The sequence below is a fragment of the Trichomycterus rosablanca genome, chromosome 1, assembly GCF_030014385.1.
Source record: "Trichomycterus rosablanca isolate fTriRos1 chromosome 1, fTriRos1.hap1, whole genome shotgun sequence".
Taxonomy (NCBI): domain Eukaryota; kingdom Metazoa; phylum Chordata; class Actinopteri; order Siluriformes; family Trichomycteridae; genus Trichomycterus; species Trichomycterus rosablanca.
In genome coordinates this window covers 75,178,925-75,202,263 of record NC_085988.1, presented here as the reverse complement: position 1 = coordinate 75,202,263, position 23,339 = coordinate 75,178,925, and the positions used below count along the sequence as shown (strand labels likewise).

At 39.0% G+C, this 23,339-nt stretch overlaps 1 protein-coding gene across 3 annotated transcripts in view; it reads left to right on the top strand.

Annotated features, from left to right (window-relative positions):
• The window catches only part of dgki (diacylglycerol kinase, iota), a 143,181-nt gene that overhangs the window by 104,565 nt on the left and 15,277 nt on the right, over positions 1-23,339 (top strand). For all 3 annotated transcript variants that reach the window (XM_062996421.1, XM_062996420.1, XM_062996422.1), the window contains 8 exons: positions 444-544; positions 3,508-3,587; positions 5,453-5,497; positions 14,036-14,105; positions 14,457-14,497; positions 16,982-17,106; positions 20,336-20,361; positions 21,048-21,085. In XM_062996421.1, the coding sequence (XP_062852491.1) occupies positions 444-544; positions 3,508-3,587; positions 5,453-5,497; positions 14,036-14,105; positions 14,457-14,497; positions 16,982-17,106; positions 20,336-20,361; positions 21,048-21,085 (526 nt within the window). The remainder of the gene's footprint in view (positions 1-443; positions 545-3,507; positions 3,588-5,452; positions 5,498-14,035; positions 14,106-14,456; positions 14,498-16,981; positions 17,107-20,335; positions 20,362-21,047; positions 21,086-23,339) is intronic.

The following is a 23,339-nucleotide window of genomic DNA, read 5'->3' as shown; positions in this document are numbered from 1 at the left end:
ATCCATATTATCTTTAAAACAGGGTTTTAGCTCTGTGCTGTTCTTAGATTGTTGCCTATATATAGAACATGCCTCTGATAAGAGCATCTTGCAAATGCTGTAAATGTTTATACCTTTATGCCTTTTGATGCAGTTGATGACGGAATTATTGGCAAAAAGTAAAAATATACTTTTTCTCCAACCTGACTTCAACTTGTTATCTAAAAATGTAAAGACGTAAATGTAAATGGTCAGAAGGCTGAATTGGATTATGGATTGGGTTGATATACATTAATGAACTTAATCTTTAAGTAATTTAATGCTAGATCACCATATTCAAATAAATCTAAAATATCACTAAATAAAAAAGACAGGAAGAAAATAGGTGAATATGCTGGTTACCAGTTTGATTTACACCAGGCAACATTCTAATTCTAGCCACTTTTGTTATTTTGTGTGTACAGTCCTCATGCAGTGCCTGAACGCCTGAGACTGCGTGTCAACCGCATTCGCCTGCAAGAGTATGAAAACCTGCAGCTAAACAAGGACCGACTGCGTGACATCTGTGAGTGACAAGTGTATATCATGTTCTTTACTTTCACATCTATAACAGCAAACTTGTGTTATCAAGTAACTTGACCTGCCTTGAATGCCTTTGCAGCTTCAGTTGAGTTATGGGATAGATTATCGAACCACAGTGTGCTGTGTTTGCATACTCAAAAATGGCCGCCCATGCAGTAGGTCACCCGGGTACTTTTCGCTGTACTTTTTAATGTATACTACATATTCGGACACACTACCCACTCTCACGTATTACTTTCGCGTACTGTTCAGTATGGAAGTATGCGATTTTGGACACAGCCTTTGTTTCCTATACAGTGGATTCAGAAGGTATTCAGGGGTGGACCCATGATGGAGGATACGAAGTAGGAGGTGTTGCTCAGTGTCCGGCTTACTTTTCTTTCTAGTTATCAAGTACCCTCTAAGTTGACTGTCTACCTGTTTCACTCATCTAAAGTATATTTACTTACCTTGGAAACCATAACTTTGAGCCATAACCATAACCATTTATCTTGTGTGGTGGAGATGTTTTCTTGCTAGGATTGTATACAGGGGACTCAGAGTATCTATTATTCTGGGTCTGAAGCACTGCTGGTGGCTACTGGAGCAGTGCTGGTGCATAACTGAACACTTAAACTTGCAAGAATTAACCATAAAGCACAGAAAAAGGCGAGAACAAAGCGAGCCTCCCGACAAAATGAAGCCTTTCACTCATGTAAATGAAGAGACGTGATCCAGCTAGTGGACAATTACTGAACTACTAGTCCTGGGAATTTTAAAGAATTAGACCGGACATTTGGGTTTCCAGATTTTGTCCATTTAATCCGAAATCAGTTATATGGAGGTCTGTACACCAGCACCGAGTTTCTGAACTCCCGGGTTCGAGGCTCGGTGTTGCCACCGGTTGGCTGGGCACCATCTGGCGGGCAGAATTGGCAGTGCCTGCAGCAGATACTAACTGGCCACCGTATCTGCAGGGTGGGGACTGGACTATATGTGGGTGGGTGGGTCTTCATATGCTGTGTAAGGACCCTAATTGGCAGAACAGACACCCGTGCAGGAAGCGCGGACGAGAAGAGGAGGGCTGTACACGTGTAAAGAAAGTATATATATATATATATATACAGTGTATCACAAAAGTGAGTACACCCCTCACATTTCTGCAAATATTTTATTATATCTTTTCATGGGACAACACTATAGAAAAAAAACTTGGATATAACTTAGAGTAGTCAGTGTACAACTTGTATAGCAGTGTAGATTTACTGTCTTCTGAAAATAACTCAACACACAGCCATTTATGTCTAAATAGCTGGCAACATAAGTGAGTACACCCCACAGTGAACATGTCCAAATTGTGCCCAAATGTGTCAATATTTTGTGTGACCACCATTATTATCCAGCACTGCCTTAACCCTCCTGGGCATGGAATTCACCAGAGCTGCACAGGTTGCTACTGGAATCCTCTTCCACTCCTCCATGATGACATCACGGAGCTGGTGGATGTTAGACACCTTGAACTCCTCCACCTTCCACTTGAGGATGCGCCACAGGTGCTCAATTGGGTTTAGTCCATCACCTTTACCTTCAGCTTCCTCAGCAAGGCAGTTGTCATCTTGGAGGTTGTGTTTGGGGTCGTTATCCTGTTGGAAAACTGCCATGAGGCCCAGTTTTCGAAGGGAGGGGATCATGCTCTGTTTCAGAATGTCACAGTACATGTTGGAATTCATGTTTCCCTCAATGAACTGCAGCTCCCCAGTGCCAGCAACACTCATGCAGCCCAAGACCATGATGCTACCACCACCATGCTTGACTGTAGGCAAGATACAGTTGTCTTGGTACTTCTCACCAGGGCGCCGCCACACATGCTGGACACCATCTGAGCCAAACAAGTTTATCTTGGTCTCATCAGACCACAGGGCATTCCAGTAATCCATGTTCTTGGACTGCTTGTTTTCAGCAAACTGTTTGCTGGCTTTCTTGTGCGTCAGCTTCCTTCTGGGATGACGACCATGCAGACCGAGTTGATGCAGTGTGCGGCGTATGGTCTGAGCACTGACAGGCTGACCTCCCACGTCTTCAACCTCTGCAGCAATGCTGGCAGCACTCATGTGTCTATTTTTTAAAGCCAACCTCTGGATATGACGCCGAACACGTGGACTCAACTTCTTTGGTCGACCCTGGCGAAGCCTGTTCCGAGTGGAACCTGTCCTGGAAAACCGCTGTATGACCTTGGCCACCATGCTGTAGCTCAGTTTCAGGGTGTTAGCAATCTTCTTATAGCCCAGGCCATCTTTGTGGAGAGCAACAATTCTATTTCTCACATCCTCAGAGAGTTCTTTGCCATGAGGTGCCATGTTGAATATCCAGTGGCCAGTATGAGAGAATTGTATCCAAAACACCAAATTTAACAGCGCTGCTCCCCATTTACACCTGGGACCTTGACACATGACACCAGGGAGGGACAACGACACATTTGGGCACAATTTGGACATGTTCACTGTGGGGTGTACTCACTTATGTTGCCAGCTATTTAGACATTATTGGCTGTGTGTTGAGTTATTTTCAGAAGACAGTAAATCTACACTGCTATACAAGTTGTACACTGACTACTCTAAGTTATATCCAAGTTTCATGTCTATAGTGTTGTCCCATGAAAAGATATAATGAAATATTTGCAGAAATGTGAGGGGTGTACTCACTTTTGTGATACACTGTATATTAAAACATTATCATTTTTATTTTACATCTCAAACATGTATATATGAATAGTCTACAACCCCATCATCATCATCTATTCAACATTTTAGTTGATAAATGGTGTACAGGGCACCAGATGAGCTACACTCAGCAATTCTATACCCATAAATGTATATGTATGGTAGGTGTTAATTATAAAATAATTCATTTATGTACATACCAGATGTTTTTGAGTTTATGTGTGTTTTATTGTTTGTGTGTGTGCAGCGGCCCCTGTTGGCATTGTGGTGGTGAGAGGAGACTGTGACCTCGAAACATGTCGCCTCTACATTGACAGACTACAGGAGGTGAGTGAGTCTTTGTGTGTTAATGTTTCCTTATTCAGTAATGCTGACACTTAGTGCTAATAAACATTAGTGCAACACATCCTCAGCGGCACGTTAAATCACTTTTTTAATGAGCCGGTCTCACCAGACATGCAGTAATTACCCAAGTCTGCTGGCTCATCAAACTGACTGGACTAAAGATACTCAGTGTGGTGATAAAATGGCTGTAAATTAGCCAGACAGCACTACATCTACAGCACTAAACTCTGATCAGAGTTACGTGATAATCGTTGTGTCTGTAAAACCCTGCCAGAATAAAATAGAGCTTAATCAATAAACAAATGGAGATCATATATTTTAGACACATTTTACTATAGGGACCTTTTTTAGAAATACAGAAACTGTTGGAATGGAGTGTGTCACAGATCAATAAATGGCTGATTCAATATATGTTTTTTAACCTTTTATTGGTTGTCCTGCATTAATGTGGTACCTCTTAATAATCAGCAGTACCCCTTTGGGTATTTATCAGCTGGCTAGCATCTGCTTACTCTAAGCCATCAATTCTCATGCAGTACTGTAGGCATTATGGCACCTCAAATTGTGTTTGCTGCACAAGTCCAGGATCCTGGTAGTTATTATTATTATTATTATTATTATTAGGGGACTTGGGTGATGAGGGGTGGGGTTGTTTATTGGACTTTTGTCAGAGTGCTCTGAGTGCTGGTCCCAAACCTGGATAAAAATCAGGAGGGTTGCAAGGGCATTCGATATAAAAACTGCCAAATTAGGTACGCAGACTGTAATGACTCGCTTTGGTGACCCTTTAATATGGGATCAGCCGAAGGAAAAAAAATAGAAGTAGTAGAAGTAGTAGTAGTAGTAATAATAATAATAATAATAATAGACTCATCTGCACAGCTTGTTGTCAGACACTTCTTCCCACACCTCTCAGAATTATTGCATGGTAAGTTGTTGCATCAGGACCTGGAGTAATTCACTTCCATCAGAACAGACAGATTTGTTTAACCACTATTAAATATTTCTATAACATTGCTAATAACTGTTATTCATCTTATTGGAAAATTAAATTTTTTCCCCCCATATTTTCTGTTGTTATATGTATCATTACAATTCATAAAATCTACGAATGTACCAATCCAGCATCTGAATGTTTTTAGTTTTATTATTTTCTAGCTTCCACGAAACCTACAACAAACTCACTCTCTCACTCATTGTCTTAACCACTTGTCCAGTTATATTCGGGTGCTGGAGCCTATCCCAGCTTTTCAATGGGCGCAAGGCACACAGTAACACCCTGGATGGGGCACCAGTCCATTGCAGGGCAGACACACATACACACACCCATTCACCTATAGGGCAATTTAGTGTCTTTAATTAACCTGACTGCATGTCTTTGGACTGTGGGAGGAAACCGGAGCTTCCGGAGGAAACCCACGCAGACACGGGAAGAACATGCAAACTCCGCACAGAAAGGACCAGGACCGCCCCGCCTGGGGATCGAACCCAGGACCTTCTGGCTGTGAGGCAACAGTGCTACCCACCAAGCCACTGTGCCGCCCACCTACACCAAACTGTGTTATACATATTGTTCACGTTATTCAATAGACTGGGTTAAACTGGCTAAACATTGAACTGCTGACGTAGGGCAATTGTAGCATAGTGGTTAAGGTACAGGACTAGTAATCAGAAGGTTGCTGGTTCTAGGCCCTGCATCAGCCAGCTTGCCACTGTTGGGCCCTTGAGCAAGGCCCTTAACCCTCAATTGCTCGCGATGTATACTGTCTCAAATGTAAGTCGCTTTGTATAAAGGCGTCTGCTAAATGCTTAAAACGTTAATGTGTTGTATCATGCTGTGTTAATAGGATTTGCATCAGGCTCCCTCTGCTGGTCACAGAGTGCATTATCAGGTAAGTGTGCTTAAATCTTTTTTTTTTTTTTTTTTTTTGCTGATATGTACGGAGCCCCTTAGTACGGAGCCCCTTAGGGGTCACTAAGGAAAAAAATATATATGAAGACAAAATCCGTACCCTCAGTTTAGTAAACCGTACGCACGGATTAGTAAACCGTACGCACGGATTAGTAAACCGTACCCTCAGTTTAGTAAACCGTACGCACGGATTAGTAAACCGTACCCTCAGTTTAGTAAACCGTACGCACGGATTAGTAAACCGTACCCTCAGTTTAGTAAACCGTACGCACGGATTAGTAAACCGTACCCTCAGTTTAGTAAACCGTACCCTCGGTTTAGTAATCCGTACCCTCGGTTTAGTAAACCGTACGCACGGATTTGTAAACTGTACTCTTAGTTTAAAGTCCGTCCGCGGTCACGCTAACTGCGCTACAAGTTTTACTGTGCGCCTAAAACCCGTTTTACGGTAATACAGTTGCGAAGCATTGAAGAGGATAAAGCATCTTTTTGCAGCTTAATATATTAGATATAATAAACACACACACACACACACACACATATATATATATATATATATATATATATATATGTGTGTGTGTGTGTGTGTGTGTGTGTTTGTTATATCTAATATATAGTATGTTAAGCTGCAAAAATATGCTTTATCCTCTTCAATGCTTCGCAACTATATATATATATATATATATATATATATATACAGGGTGGGCCATTTATATGGATACACCTAAATAAAATGGGAATGGTTGGTGATATTAACTTCCTGTTTGTGGCACATTAGTATATGGGAGGGGGAAAACTTTTCAAGATGGGTGGTGACCATGGCGGCCATTTTGAAGTCGGCCATTTTGGATCCAACTTTAGTTTTTTCAATGGGAAGAGGGTCATGTGACACATCAAACTTATTGAGAATTTCACAAGAAAAACAATGGTGTGCTTGGTTTTAACGTAACTTTATTCTTTCATGAGTTATTTACAAGCTTCTCTTTGTTTACAGCCATTGACATGTCGCAGAGGTTAACACGTGAGGAGCGGATAGAAATTGTGTTGATGTCTGGTGAACGCAGTACCCGGGTCATTGCAGCAGATTTCAATGCAAGACACCGTACGAGACCACCCATCTCCCATGCTACAGTTAGCAAACTGCTTGCCAAGTTTCGTGAAACTGGTTCAGTGTTGGATTTGCCAAAATGTGGACGCATGAAAACTGTCACTAATGAAGAAACATCAGTGGCTGTCCTAGCTTCATTCAGCAAGAGCCCACAGCGTAGCACTCGCCGCATGTCACTGGAGAGTGGCATCAGTCGAACATCCCTTCGGCAGATATTAGCTACTCACAAATGGCACCCTTACAAACTCCAGCTGCTGCAGCATCTCAATGAGGATGACCCAGATCGGCGCACTGAATTTGCAGAATGGGCAAAACAAAAATTGGAACAGGACCCTCAGTTTACACAGAACATTTTGTTCAGTGATGAGGCAAACTTTTATGTGAATGGTGAAGTTAACAAACAAAACCACCGCTATTGGTCTGACACTAACCCACATTGGATAGATCCCTCCAAGACTGTTGGAACACAAAAATTGATGGTATGGTGTGGTATATGGGGTACAAAGATAGTGGGGCCATTCTTCATCAATGGAAACCTCAAGGCCACTGGATATTTGAAATTGCTACATGATGATGTGTTTCCCTCTTTATGCACTGAAGCTGGCACGTTCCCTGAGTTTTTCCAGCAAGATGGTGCACCACCACATTATGGGTGTAAGGTCCGAGCATTCCTAGATGAACAGTTTCCTGGAAAGTGTATTGGTCGTCGTGGGCCAGTTGAATGGCCCCCAAGGTCTCCCGATCTGACCCCCTTAGACTTTTATCTTTGGGGTCATCTGAAGGCAATTGTCTATGCTGTGAAGATACGAGATGTGCAGCACCTGAAACTACGGATACTGGAAGCCTGTGCTAGCATTTCTTCTGCGGTGTTGCTATCAGTGTGTGAAGAGTGGGAGAAGAGGGTTGCATTGACAATCCAACACAATGGGCAGCACTTTGAACACATTTTATAAGTGGTCATAAACTTGTAAATAACTCATGAAAGAATAAAGTTACGTTAAAACCAAGCACATCATTGTTTTTCTTGTGAAATTCTCAATAAGTTTGATGTGTCACATGACCCTCTTCCTATTGAAAAAACTAAAGTTGGATCCAAAATGGCCGACTTCAAAATGGCCGCCATGGTCACCACCCATCTTGAAAAGTTTTCCCCCTCCCATATACTAATGTGCCACAAACAGGAAGTTAATATCACCAACCATTCCCATTTTATTTAGGTGTATCCATATAAATGGCCCACCCTGTATATATATATATAGGCAACAAAAGCACATAACATGGTAAAATTATGCAAATGTATAATTTTAAAATTCCATTAAAACAAGTGGAATTCTTACAGACCAATTTGAAAGGTCTAAAATAAGCAAATCAAATTATTATCAAAGTACTCCACTTTTTTCTTTAAGAGCATTAACTCTTTTATTAATGGAATACATTTCATACATCTTTACTGTAGTAATCTGGGGTGATGGGATAGCAAACTTATTAAAAAGTCAAATCAATAACAATAAATAAACAATAAATAAATCAATAAATAACACTAGTACTCATCTTGTGATTTTGAGACTATTTTACCCTAGGAATTTAGAATAATAGGATTGCAAACCAACGTAAAGTAAAATGCAAATCAAATTATTATCAAATCGCCCCATCAGACTCTTAAAGAATACTTCTACTTCTACTTACTGACTTTATGAGTCTCAGACATTTATACTGTACATTTCACTTTACGTTGGTTTGCAATCCTATTATTCTAAATTCCTAAGGTAAAATAGTCTCAAATCACAAGATGAGTACTCGTGTTATTTATGATTGTGGGGTGGCATTTGATAAGATTTTGATTTGACTTTTTAATAAGTTTGCTATCCCATCACCCCAGCTGTAAAAAGATGCTTTATTCTCTTCAATGCTTCGCAACTGTATTACCGTAAAACGGGGTGTGGGCGCACAGTAAACCTTGTAGCGCAGACAATCCGTGCGTACGGTTTACTAAACCGAGGGTACGGTTTACTAATCCGTGCGTACGGTTTACTAAACTGAGGGTACGGTTTACTAATCCGTGCGTACGGTTTACTAAACTGAGGGTACGGTTTACTAATCCGTGCGTACGGTTTACTAAACTGAGGGTACGGTTTACTAATCCGTGCGTACGGTTTACTAAACTGAGGGTACGGTTTACTTTTTTCCTTAGTGACCCCTAAGGGGCTCCGTACCTTAGGGGTCACTAAGAAAAAAAAAATATGTGAAGACGAAATCCGTACCCTCGGTTTAGTAATCCGTACCCTCAGTTTAGTAAACCGTACGCACGGATTAGTAAACCGTACCCTCAGTTTAGTAAACCGTACCCTCAGTTTAGTAAACCGTACGCACGGATTAGTAAACCGTACCCTCAGTTTAGTAAACCGTACCCTCGGTTTAGTAATCCGTACCCTCAGTTTAGTAAACCGTACGCACGGATTAGTAAACCGTACCCTCAGTTTAGTAAACCGTACCCTCAGTTTAGTAAACCGTACGCACGGATTAGTAAACCGTACCCTCAGTTTAGTAAACCGTACCCTCGGTTTAGTAATCCGTACCCTCAGTTTAGTAAACCGTACCCTCAGTTTAGTAAACCGTACCCTCAGTTTAGTAATCCGTACGCACGGTTTAGTAATCCGTACCCTCGGTTTAGTAATCCGTACCCTCAGTTTAGTAAACCGTACCCTCAGTTTAGTAAACCGTACGCACGGATTGTCTGCGCTACAAGTTTTACTGTGCGCCCACACCCCGTTTTACGGTAATACAGTTGCGAAGCATTGAAGAGAATAAAGCATCTTTTTACAGCTGGGGTGATGGGATAGCAAACTTATTAAAAAGTCAAATCAAAATCTTATCAAATGCCACCCCACAATCATAAATAACACGAGTACTTAGCTTGTGATTTGAGACTATTTTACCTTAGGAATTTAGAATAATAGGATTGCAAACCAACGTAAAGTGAAATGTACAGTATAAATGTCTGAGACTCATAAAGTCAGTAAGTAGAAGTAGGAGTATTCTTTAAGAGTCTGATGGGGTGATTTGATAATAATTTGATTTGCATTTCACTTTACGTTGGTTTGCAATCCTATTATTCTAAATTTCTAGGGTAAAATAGTCTCAAAATCACAAGATGAGTACTAGTGTTATTTATTGATTTATTTATTGTTTATTTATTGTTATTGATTTGACTTTTTAATAAGTTTGCTATCCCATCACCCCAGATTACTACAGTAAAGATGTATGAAATGTATTCCATTAATAAAAGAGTTAATGCTCTTAAAGAAAAAAGTGGAGTACTTTGATAATAATTTGATTTGCTTATTTTAGACCTTTCAAATTGGTCTGTAAGAATTCCACTTGTTTTAATGGAATTTTAAAATTATACATTTGCATAATTTTACCATGTTATGTGCTTTTGTTGCCTATATATATATATATATATATAGTTGCGAAGCATTGAAGAGGATAAAGCATCTTTTTGCAGCTTAATATACTATATATTAGATATAATAAACACACACATATATATATATATATATGTGTGTGTGTGTGTGTTTGTTATATGTAATATATAGTATATTAAGCTGCAAAAAGATGCTTTATCCTCTTCAATGCTTCGCAACTATATATATATATATATATATATATATATATATATATATATATATATATATATATATATATATATAGGCACAACAAAAGCACATAACATGGTAAAATTATGCAAATGTATAATTTTAAAATTCCATTAAAACAAGTGGAATTCTTACAGACCAATTTGAAAGGTCTAAAATAAGCAAATCAAATTATTATCAAAGTACTCCACTTTTTTCTTTAAGAGCATTAACTCTTTTATTAATGGAATACATTTCATACATCTTTACTGTATTAGTCTGGGGTGATGGGATAGCAAACTTATTAAAAAGTCAAATCAATAACAATAAATAAACAATAAATAAATCAATAAATAACACTAGTACTCATCTTGTGATTTTGAGACTATTTTACCCTAGAAATTTAGAATAATAGGATTGCAAACCAACGTAAAGTGAAATGCAAATCAAATTATTATCAAATCACCCCATCAGACTCTTAAAGAATACTCCTACTTCTACTTACTGACTTTATGAGTCTCAGACATTTATACTGTACATTTCACTTTACGTTGGTTTGCAATCCTATTATTCTAAATTCCTAAGGTAAAATAGTCTCAAATCACAAGCTAAGTACTCGTGTTATTTATGATTGTGGGGTGGCATTTGATAAGATTTTGATTTGACTTTTTAATAAGTTTGCTATCCCATCACCCCAGCTGTAAAAAGATGCTTTATTCTCTTCAATGCTTCGCAACTGTATTACCGTAAAACGGGGTGTGGGCGCACAGTAAAACTTGTAGCGCAGACAATCCGTGCGTACGGTTTACTAAACCGAGGGTACGGATTACTAAACCGAGGGTACGGTTTACTAAACCGAGGGTACGGATTACTAAACCGAGGGTACGGTTTACTAATCCGTGCGTACGGTTTACTAAACTGAGGGTACGGTTTACTAATCCGTGCGTACGGTTTACTAAACTGAGGGTACGGTTTACTAAACTGAGGGTACGGTTTACTAATCCGTGCGTACGGTTTACTAAACCGAGGGTACGGATTTCGTCTTCACATATTTTTTTTCCTTAGTGACCCCTAAGGGGCTCCGTAGATATTGTATCGGCTAATTAAAAATAATTAATTAATTGACACAAATTATTTGATTAGTTAACTTAAATTCAAATAGGTAAATTCCTTTATTTATTTATTTAAATTGTCCAGGTCCTTACCAATACAATACCACCATCACACTTGTTATCATAGCTATATATGATTATCTAAAATCTTTATATAAAATTGTTTTATCCTCTATTTTAAACTGTTTCAAATGTCTTCAAATCCTTGACCCTAGTGCACTACACACTATAGATATATAGGGCTCAACAAGGAAGCATTTGATCCACAACTTGTACATATAGTGCCTATATACAGATGGGTGACTAATTAAAGGAAAAATATAAAATATAAAATATACTAAACGATATAATTATGCAGGACCTGAAATTTAGCACAGATGTGACACATAAGCCACAGTAGCATAAGTAGCATAAGCACAATTTCAAACCAAACCACTTCCTGTTTCAGTTTTAATTTTAACATCTGCATGTAAACTGAGAACCACATTGCATTGTCACAGTTGTGGTGTAATGACAAGGCCAACCGCCATTCTAAAATATTGTCATCTATGTGTCATATTTAGACTGTGTAAGCTGCTATGAAATATTGGACCTGTTTATGAAATTATCTTTTTTGGCCCTTGAGTGGTGTAGCAATCGAATTTGCTAGCCCACCACCACTGGGATCTGCAACTGCGGCCACTGCTGGCTGGTCGAGGCACCTGGACGAAAAATGATTAGAATCAGGGAATTGGACATGACTCAAGAGGGTTGATAAATTATAAATGTGATATTTATGCATGTAAACAGTGCTGTGAAAAGTCATTCTTGAGAAACAAAGCTATCTAACACCCATGTTTCCCTTGTGGAAAAAGTAACCCTTTATTTGTAATCACCAGCTGTAACAGCCATATCTGTTACTGTTTATTTTTTCTTTTCTTCATTTTCATTTTCATGTTTTCCAATGCTTTATCACAGTCAGGGTTACGGTGGGTCCTGTTTCCCTGGAATCACTGGGTGCAATGCAGTAACACACCCCAGAAACAATGCAAATCCATCAGGGGCCTCGGGCATCACTTTTGCTCAGACATAGCCAGATTAGGTTCTATTTTTGCCTCTCAGTGCCGCCTGTATGGTTGATCTTCTGCTAGGTTCTCTCATCTCCACAAGGATACGCTGGAGCTCTGTCAGAGTGACCCTTGGGTTCCTGCTCACCTCCCTCGCCAAGGCCCGTCTTCCCTGATCGCTCAGATTGGCTGGGCGGCCAGGTCTAGAAAGATTTTTGGTGGTTCCAAACTTCTTATGTTTACGCATGATGGTGGCCACTGTGCTCTTTGAGACCTGTAAAGCTTCTTCTTCTCCAGATCTATGCCTTGACACAGTTCTGTTTCTGAGGTCTGCAGGTAATTCCTTTGACCCCATGGCGTGGAGTTTGCTCTGATATGCTTTGTCAACTGTGGAACCTTATATAAGCAGGTGTTGGCAATCCCCAATCATGTCAAATCAATTGAATTTACCACAGGTGGACTCCAATTAAATTGTAGAAACATCTCAAGCAGTATCAGTGAAAGCAAAATGCACCTCAGCTCAGTTTTGGGTGTCATATCAAAGGGTGTGCACACTTGTGTACATACAGTGGCGGCTCCTGCCAAATCTCTCAGGGGGGGCAATTGTTGCTATGATGGCCAAGGTGACCCATTCAATGGGTAAATTAAAGCTTAAATAATAACCATCTTAAGTCATCTGTCAGTTTGCCCTCACAAATAACTTTGAACATGGAGAGAGACCAGCTTTACCATTAATCATAAAATGAAGTAAAGCCTTCACACTAACAATTTCATTCAGTCTTCATCAGATAGCATTTTATTTTAGGTGCAGCAGATCCAGAATAAAGATCGGCATCGGGGCTGATGTGCAATGAATAATGAAGTACAATTAAACAATTAGGGAGATACAATAAGTGCAATCACAATTCACTATTTAAAAATTACATTACTTACTTGTAATTTACTTGTAACTTATATGATTCCCCCCCCCCCCCCCCCTTTGTAGATGCTTGATGTTTAAATTTGGTCTGGGTGTCCCTAATTCTTTAGCTGCTAATTTATCCTGATTACACGATGGAGTTGCTTCGAACTGAGGTAATGGTAGTCATGGTGACTCCCGGAACCCATTCAGATTGTATTGCAGCGCCTGCAGTTCGGAAAAAAGTGCCTTAACATGAGAATCTATGAGAGCAATCCGGGGGGCGATTTTCAGTCAGACTGAAATCGCCCCAAAAGGGGCGGTACTGTACGGAACACAACTCGACGCTGATTGGACTACGATATTCAAAGGCAAGACAGACTCCAGAACAGTCACAGCTGTGATAGAAAAATTTCTTCCCTTTCGTCCTTTGGTGGTGCGTCGCCCGATCGCCCTAAGGAACGAGCCGCCCCTGTGTACATACAATATTTTGCATTTAGATTTTTTATAAATTAGCACAAATGTCTAAAAACCTGCTTTCACTTTGTCATTGTGTGTTATTTTGTGTAGAATTTTGTGACAAAAAAAAAAACTTCATCTATTATACTGTAGAATGAGTCTAATGTAATAAAACGTAGAGAAGGTGAAAGGGGTGTGCAGACATTTCGGCTTGACTGTCAAATTTGTATATAATACAACAAAGTTTTTCTGTTTTTCAGGATGAGTGTGGAGGTTTAACTCGGCCTGCTTCTGCACATAGACTCTCCACTAACTGGAGTTTCTTAGACTGTGAGTCATAGCTTACTGTATTATGCTATATACTGTATATATATTTTCATATATACCATTTTTAGAAAGGTGGGGCGTATTGTATAATAAAGACATTTAGAATTTGATGCCTACAACACAAAAAAAATGGGATAGAGGCGAGTGTAGTTCATTTTAATGGTTTGAAAACCCTAATTGTTGTAGTTTTGCAAATGGAATTTTTCTCCATTCACCAGCTGCCATGGTCGCCTTCGTCTGATTCTACTCTTCATGATGATTTTATTCATTATTATAAAATATGATTAATTGATTATTATATGATATGGTTATAATTTACTCAATGAACTTTCTGATTTATGTTTTCTGTTTTAGCCACATCAGCTGACCGGTTTTACCGTATTGACAAAGCTCAGGTAGGTCTTAGATGCATTTTTTTGTTGGCCTTAAAATTAAAGTGCTGCTAAAATGAAAGTATATTAGATTCAATTAATCATTACATTACATACAAATATTAATTTGTACCTCTGACCAAAGCAAGTAGTAAATATCTTGTTGGCTGCTGTATAATTGTAATATAGCAGCTGCTGATTGAGTTAGCAAAGAGCCATGTTGGGAATCGGGTCCTTCTGCATTGACATTTTTATAGAGGGCACAGAGGTGCAGATGACTGTCAATAAAACGAAACCGACACATCAATCATCTGCGCCTCTGTGCCCTCTATAAAAATGGCAATGCAGAAGGACCCGACTCCCAACATGGTGTTAATTCGCTTCAGGCGAGAGTCCTTCTATAGATCAGGTTGTAAGGGAGTGGGTCTCGCCTTGCAAGTGAAGCACAAGGTGAAGCTCCGCTCTTGTAGGAATCCAAGTGCATGATATTTAGCCAAGGTAGAACAATACTGTGGCTAAAAGCCACTAACAAAAAGGGGGCAATAAAGTGGTCAAAATAATGGAAACATATGTAAAGAGTAAAAAACTAAAGACAGTTATTTGTGATTGTCCCCTTTTTGTGGCTTTTTAACTGAATACATCTTTTAGTGCAGTTGTTGGTGCTCGGTGGATACAGTGGATTCAAGAAGTATTTAGCCTCTTTTAACTTTTTGCACAATTTGTGTTAGTACACCTGACAATCTGGAGTCATCAGCACAGAGGTTTACATCTCTAATGTTAAATAATGAATACATACAGTGTATCACAAAAGTGAGTACACCCCTCACATTTCTGCAAATATTTCATTATATCTTTTCATGGGACAACACTATAGACATGAAACTTGGATATAACTTAGAGTAGTCAGTGTACAGCTTGTATAGCAGTGTAGATTTACTGTCTTCTGAAAATAACTCAACACACAGCCATTAATGTCTAAATAGCTGGCAACATAAGTGAGTACACCCCACAGTGAACATGTCCAAATTGTACCCAAATGTGTCGTTGTCCCTCCCTGGTGTCATGTGTCAAGGTCCCAGGTGTAAATGGGGAGCAGGGCTGTTAAATTTGGTGTTTTGGGTACAATTCTCTCATACTGGCCACTGGATATTCAACATGGCACCTCATGGCAAAGAACTGTCTGAGGATGTGAGAAATAGAATTGTTGCTCTCCACAAAGATGGCCTGGGCTATAAGAAGATTGCTAACACCCTGAAACTGAGCTACAGCATGGTGGCCAAGGTCATACAGCGGTTTTCCAGGACAGGTTCCACTCGGAACAGGCTTCGCCAGGGTCGACCAAAGAAGTTGAGTCCACGTGTTCGGCGTCATATCCAGAGGTTGGCTTTAAAAAATAGACACATGAGTGCTGCCAGCATTGCTGCAGAGGTTGAAGACGTGGGAGGTCAGCCTGTCAGTGCTCAGACCATACGCCGCACACTGCATCAACTCGGTCTGCATGGTCGTCATCCCAGAAGGAAGCTGACGCACAAGAAAGCCCGCAAACAGTTTGCTGAGGACAATCAGTCCAAGAACATGGATTACTGGAATGCCCTGTGGTCTGACGAGACCAAGATAAACTTGTTTGGCTCAGATGGTGTCCAGCATGTGTGGCGGCGCCCTGGTGAGAAGTACCAAGACAACTGTATCTTGCCTACAGTCAAGCATGGTGGTGGTAGCATCATGGTCTTGGGCTGCATGAGTGTTGCTGGCACTGGGGAGCTGCAGTTCATTGAGGGAAACATGAATTCCAACATGTACTGTGACATTCTGAAACAGAGCATGATCCCCTCCCTTCGAAAACTGGGCCTCATGGCAGTTTTCCAACAGGATAACGACCCCAAACACAACCTCCAAGATGACAACTGCCTTGCTGAGGAAGCTGAAGGTAAAGGTGATGGACTAAACCCAATTGAGCACCTGTGGCACATCCTCAAGTGGAAGGTGGAGGAGTTCAAGGTGTCTAACATCCACCAGCTCCGTGATGTCATCATGGAGGAGTGGAAGAGGATTCCAGTAGCAACCTGTGCAGCTCTGGTGAATTCCATGCCCAGGAGGGTTAAGGCAGTGCTGGATAATAATGGTGGTCACACAAAATATTGACACTTTGGGCACAATTTGGACATGTTCACTGTGGGGTGTACTCACTTATGTTGCCAGCCATTTAGACATTAATGGCTGTGTGTTGAGTTATTTTCAGAAGACAGTAAATCTACACTGCTATACAAGTTGTACACTGACTACTGTAAGTTATATCCAAGTTTTATTTCTATAGTGTTGTCCCATGAAAAGATATAATAAAATATTTGCAGAAATGTGAGGGGTGTACTCACTTTTGTGATACACTGTATGTATAGACAGAATGTGTTTGTGTATTAATTTGACTCGAATGAAGATCAAATTCATATTTCTTTCTCTGCTACTGTACATGCTTTCTAATACTCTTGGTTTGTATGTGTCGTTATATAGGAGCATCTGCACTTTGTGACTGAGATTTGTCAGGATGAGGTGTTCATCCTGGACCATGAGGCAGCACCGGAGAGCCAGGCCAAAGTACCAGAAATGCCTGATGTGGTGGTGGAGCCAAAGTCAGGGTAAGAAATACATAAACTCTGTATGTTTTTTATAATGCAGCTATGTACTGCTGAGTAGTGTTACTGGATTGACGAATGTTATGGGTGACTGGGTACAAACATATGAATTACTGTAATTTAATGACTTTCTCTGTAGCTAAGTAGGGTTTTTATAATCACATCACATTTACTGACTTCATAATGCTTGACAAGCTGGGGGTAAACTGTATAATAATCTACCCAAATGTGTCGTCATGGACAAAATCACATATCCTAAAAGATTTTTATTTGGTTATGAGTAAGGATCAGTGGTATTATGACATGCTTACCGATAGCTGATGTAGTGCTGTTGCCAAAAAAGACTCATGACGCAGAACTCACAGGAATGCAGACACTGGCAAATATTACAACACTCACAGACACAGGATGCAAATGCAGGTAGATTTTATTAACACTCCAGGAAATGTACCGTCAGGGACAGTCCAAAACCGTAGTCAACAAACAGGAATTCAGGTCACCTGATCAACAAACAGCTCACTTAACAAGAAGGCAAACCTGCTAGTCAAAAGTACAGAAACTATGATCGTAAACATGAAGTTCTCAAGAAATAAAGGCACACTTGGAAAAGCCCTAACAGACACTGATACCTCACACTGGTCTACACACAGAAAGGGGTTTAAGTACATGATGAAACAAGGCAAGTGAAACAGGGCGCCAGTGCAATTAATAAACAAAATCAACATAAACAAAAATAGGTGGAAACAAAACAAAAACACATGGCTAAATAACAGGTGGGAAAACAAACGTAATGCGAGCCTAACAAACGTAAATAAAATGTGTTTTAAAAAAGTGGTTTGTTTAAATATAGCAGTAAAAATGTCTCTTTCATGTCATCATCATTTTGTCATGACAGGCGATAAAGAGGTGCAACAATACGTAGTTACTTTGGATGGATGGATGGATAGAACTTTATTAATCCCGAGGGACATTGTTTCATTACAGCAGCAAAACAGCAAAAGACTCAAAAGAAAACAGTAATGGAGGGATATACAGGGGCACCGCTATATACAAATATGAAATAAACAACCGTATAATGTGAAGTATCAATATACACATTTATTATTACCATTATAATTACCACTACCATCATCACCACTATCATCGTCAATATTACCATTACTATCACCAGATTATTAATAACAATAATATAACATTAATAATGATGACAATGACAATAACAAAATGTGACTGCAAATTTGGGGTGGAGAAAATAAGGTGACTTCAGTGAATAAGTGGTTTACGTTCGAGGAACAACAGCCCTAATCAGTCCAACAACATTAGATCTGGCTGCCTCGACTGTGAAGAGACTCATTGCAGAGTCTGATGGCAGAGGGTAAAAAAGACCTCATATGCTGCTCTCTATCACAGCGTAACTGTTTTATCCGGGTGCTAAAAACAATTTTCTGTGCCTTCACTGTTGAGTGGAGGGGGTGTGCAGCATTGTCCAAGATTATTAAAAGTGTCCTGCGTTCTACAACAGTTTCCAAAGATTCCAGCGTAACTCCAATGACTGAGGTAATGATGATAATTTTAGTCAAACAAAAACCCTCTAACAAGCAATCAGAACTTCAGTGCTACAAACAGAATTGACCTTATCCTGATTTCTGTCTGTACATATTTGTTACACTTAGTTGTTGCAGGCCTTTAACCTAAAGTTTACATACAACAAAGACAGTGTGAATAAGAACAAAATACTGACCCTGTTCAAGAGGTTCAAGCAGACTAAACACACCCTGTCTCGATTACCCCCTGCTGTTTAGCATAATGCTCTGTGGACTGATGAGTCAGAAGTGGAATTTTTTTCAAATACGTAGTTCCTTTTACATCTGGCATAATGCCAGCACAGCAGTCCACAGTAATAACATTACACCAACAGTTAAACATGGTGGTGCCGCTCAGGTGGTGCAGCTATAAAATACGCCAGCACACCAGAGCTGTAATTTCGAACTCGTCAGTTCGAAACTCAGCTCTGCCCTCCGGCTGGGCTGGGAGGCTACATGAACAACGATTGGCTTGTTGTTCATACAGGGTGGGAGCCGGAGGGGACCTCATTACTGACGCAATTACAACCTCTGCTGGCTGATTGATGCCGCCTGCACAGAGTCGAGGAATAATGTAATCAGGGTTTGGCTCTCAGTACACAAAGCTGAGTCACATACTACTACTACTGCACACATGTCGGAGGGGGCATGTGACAGTCTCACTCTCCTCAATCACCAGTGGGGATCAGCGTCAGTAGAGAGTTAGCATAATGCAATCGGGTAATTAGATACGACAAGACTGGGAGAAAAATTGGGGGAAAAAAAGAAAGAAACATTGTGGTGGTTGTGTCATGATGTGGGGATGCTTTGCCGTGATGAATAGAACAATGACTTCTGATTTTCACCAAGAACCCTGGAAATAAATGTCCATTTTAAGGGTCCTTTTTAAAGCCCATTTTAAGGGTGCAAAATTGTCACAACCACAACACAAAAACACTGTAACATCCTCCCGGGTCTTGACTAAATTTGGATTTATTCGTTGACGAGGAAGAACGAGACATTTCTGCTCTTTTAAACTGCAGGACGCAGCATTTTTTATTCCGTTGAAGAGGCTCAATCTTAATACACAAATCACACGACATATAAACACCATTCCAACCACAAAACCACCTGTTTCCCCTAAAATTCCATTGGCCGTGGAAGCAGGGCATTCTGGGATGCCAGACTCCCACGGCCGATTATGCGTGCATGGGAACACCCCCTGTCTATTAACGTCGAACCGGCCGGTCGCCACAATATTTCTATACATGACCAATTGCATGTATTTGTCAGGGGTGGCTCAGTGGGTAGCGCTGTCTCCTCACAGCAAGACGGTCCTGGGTTTGATCCCCAGGTGGGGCGGTCCGGGTCCTTTCTGTGTGGGGTTTGCATGTTCTCCCCGTGTCTGCATGGGATTCCTCCCACAGTCCAAAGACATGCAGGTGAGGTGAATTGGAGATACAAAATTGTCCATGACTGTGTGTTTGACATTAAACTTGTGACCTGATGAATCTTGTGTAATGAGTAGTTACCTGTTCTGTCATAAATATAACCAGTGTGTAAAACATGATGATAAAATGCTAATAAATAAATACATTTGTATAACATAAAATCATTAGCCTAATTTCCTTATCATGTTTAGTAAATGTATGATCTGTTTTTCTTTGCAGTGTTTCCCTGACAACAGAGAACCAAGGTACAGTATTTATGCAAACTTGTTTTACAGTCTGCATGGGGAATTTAGTCATAATTATTCAGCACAGGTGACTGTTGCACATGGTTTACAGAGTTAGGAGTGGACATATTTCCCAGAAGTGTTTATTAGAATACACTATCTGTTTCCTAGAAAGACTGTTTTGGAAAGTTTTGTACATGTCAGAAGTGTGTATGGGGGAGGGGGGACTTAAACTAAAAGTAAGGCAAAGTATGCACACTATAAAAAAAAAATAAAAAAAAATAAAAACTTAAATTACTTAAATAAAATGTAATAAACAATAACAGTGACTCTGATAAGGGTTCAATCATTATGGTCAGACAACTGGGTTAAAGTGTCTCTAAAGGAGCAGGGTGCTTACAGGTAGACGTGATGTGTACCCACCTGCAGTGGTCTGGGGGGGACCGGGTATAAACCTCTGACCTCTGCCAAAGCAAATGTGGTGAATGTCATGCTATGTGACAAACTGGTGCCCTATCCAGGGTGTAAGGATTCACCATGAGCCACAAATGACTAAATTCTTGCAAAACGCTTACAATCTTTCAGCTGATTTCCTTTGAATACTCTATTACAATCACTTCTCGTTTGCCCTACTGTCGACACAGTACTGAATATCATGTAAACTTGGCCATGACTGCTTATTTCTGACTTGTGTGTGTATTTTACAGTTTTGCTGACTGCAGCGAGCTCAGGGGATTTACAGATGGTATGTTGGTCTATAGCACGTTTTGAAAATAAAAGCAAAAGCTGTTTATTGTGACGGGGAAATGCCAGTGATTCAGCGCTTACTTGAAAGCTATAACTAAAATGACGACAACCTAAGCAAACACACAGACAACACAGCTTTTACATGTTAAACATTTCTCTTTTTTTAATATAAATATATTTTTTGTTTAATTTTGTACTAATTACTGGCCAAGCAGTCACAAAAGCATTTTACTACAGTTGTACTGTGTATGACTGTGTGTATGTGACAAGTAAACTTTGATTTAAGAAAGTCTTACTAACTAGCACTATGTGAAGCACTAATCCCTACTTATTTACTTAATCATCTCCAATAATAATAATCACCAACTGAAAAAAAACTTTTGCTTTACACAGTAGCACATTTAATGGTTTGGATTGTGTAACTGGGATGTGTAACAGGCTGATCCTAAGGTCTCCACATACTTTGTTGGACATCCCATTCCAAATGTATGGGCATATAAAATTGCCCCGTCCCCACCTTGCTGCTATAACAGTCTCCAATCTTTTAGAAAGGCTAATAATAACAAAAACACATAAAATTTTTCTGTAACTTTATTATAAGTTTATTATTATTATTATTATTAATATGTGGTCTTGGATATTATTATTATAAATGATAATAATACTAATAATACTAATAATACTAATAATAATAATAATAATTATTATTATTATTATAATAATATAATAATGTAATTATAATAATAGTAATAACTGTTATTATTATGAAATGTAATAATGTTATTAATATTAATATAATGTAGTAACCATTTCATAATAATAATAATAAAAATATTAATAATTGCTATTGCATACAATAATAATTATTTATATGTGTAGATGGTGGTGATGTGATTAATAGCAGCAACAGTTTTGATTTAAGATTTAATAATAATTTCATTTATTAATACTTTATTAAGAGCAAAAAAGTCCTTAATTTTTAATTCATAATAAATGTCTTAATGTTTTTATTGTCATAATAAATTTACTTTAATTAAATTATTTTATTGATTATTTTATTTGTTAAACATAATTGAATTGCCTGACCACACTTTTTTCCTTTTTTTTAATTAAAATCTAACTTACATAGTTTTAAAAAGTAAAGCAGGTGAGAGACCAATGTGATTGTCTCTAATTCAAAATAACTAATAATAATATTTAGTTAGCTTTTAATTCATTGTGCCATTCCTTCTGGAAAGCACCTGATTGGGAATGTTTTATTTTTTAGCATGATAACAATCCCAAGCACACTGTTAATGCAGTGAAATTTATTTTTAAAGAGAAAAACAGCTGATAAAACACTGACAGTCGGGCTGCTCAGGTGGGGCAGCGGTAAAAACACACGCTGGAACCAGAGCTGGGATCTCGAATGCATTGTATCGAATCTCAGCTCTGCCTGCCAACTAGGCTGAACAGCCACATGAACAAAGATTGGCCTGTTGTTCAGATATGGGTGGGATTAAGCCGGATAGGGTCTCTCTCTCATAACTAATGCAATTATGACCTCTGCTGACTGATTCATGCCGCTTGCGCAGAGATGATAAAAGAGTGCTCTCAGGGTGTGTCTCTCCGTACACAGTGCTGAGCTGCACTGCATTACTTTAGAGAACTTCAGAGGAAGGTCACACTAAGTACTGACTATTACCTGTAGACTGTAGAAGCCATTCTGTTCTAAAAATTGTGGGTTTTTTTGTGTAGATGTTTTGTTTGTATCTTAAAAAAAAATATATATAATCTGTCTCTTCATTAAGATACAAACAAAATATCTACACAAATAAAAAAAAAACAATTTTTATGTACATTTTCTGTTTGTGTCTTAATAAACAGACTATATATATGGTCTCTTCATTAAGATACAAACAAAATATCTACACAAAATGAAAAAAACCCCACAATTTTTAGAACAGAATGGCTTCTACATGCTACAGGTAGTCAGTACTTAGTGTGACCTCCCTCTGAAGTTCTGTAAAGTAATCTTTTGGTATGTAATACCAGGCCTTTTAGCAATTCTATTCTCATATATATATATATATATATATATATATATATATATATATATATATATATATATATATATATATACTGGTGCTGGTCATAAAATTAGAATATCATGAAAAAGTTGATTTATTTCAGTAATTCCATTCAAAAAGAGAAACTTGTACATTATATTCATTCATTACACACAGACTGATATATTTCAAATGTTTATTTAT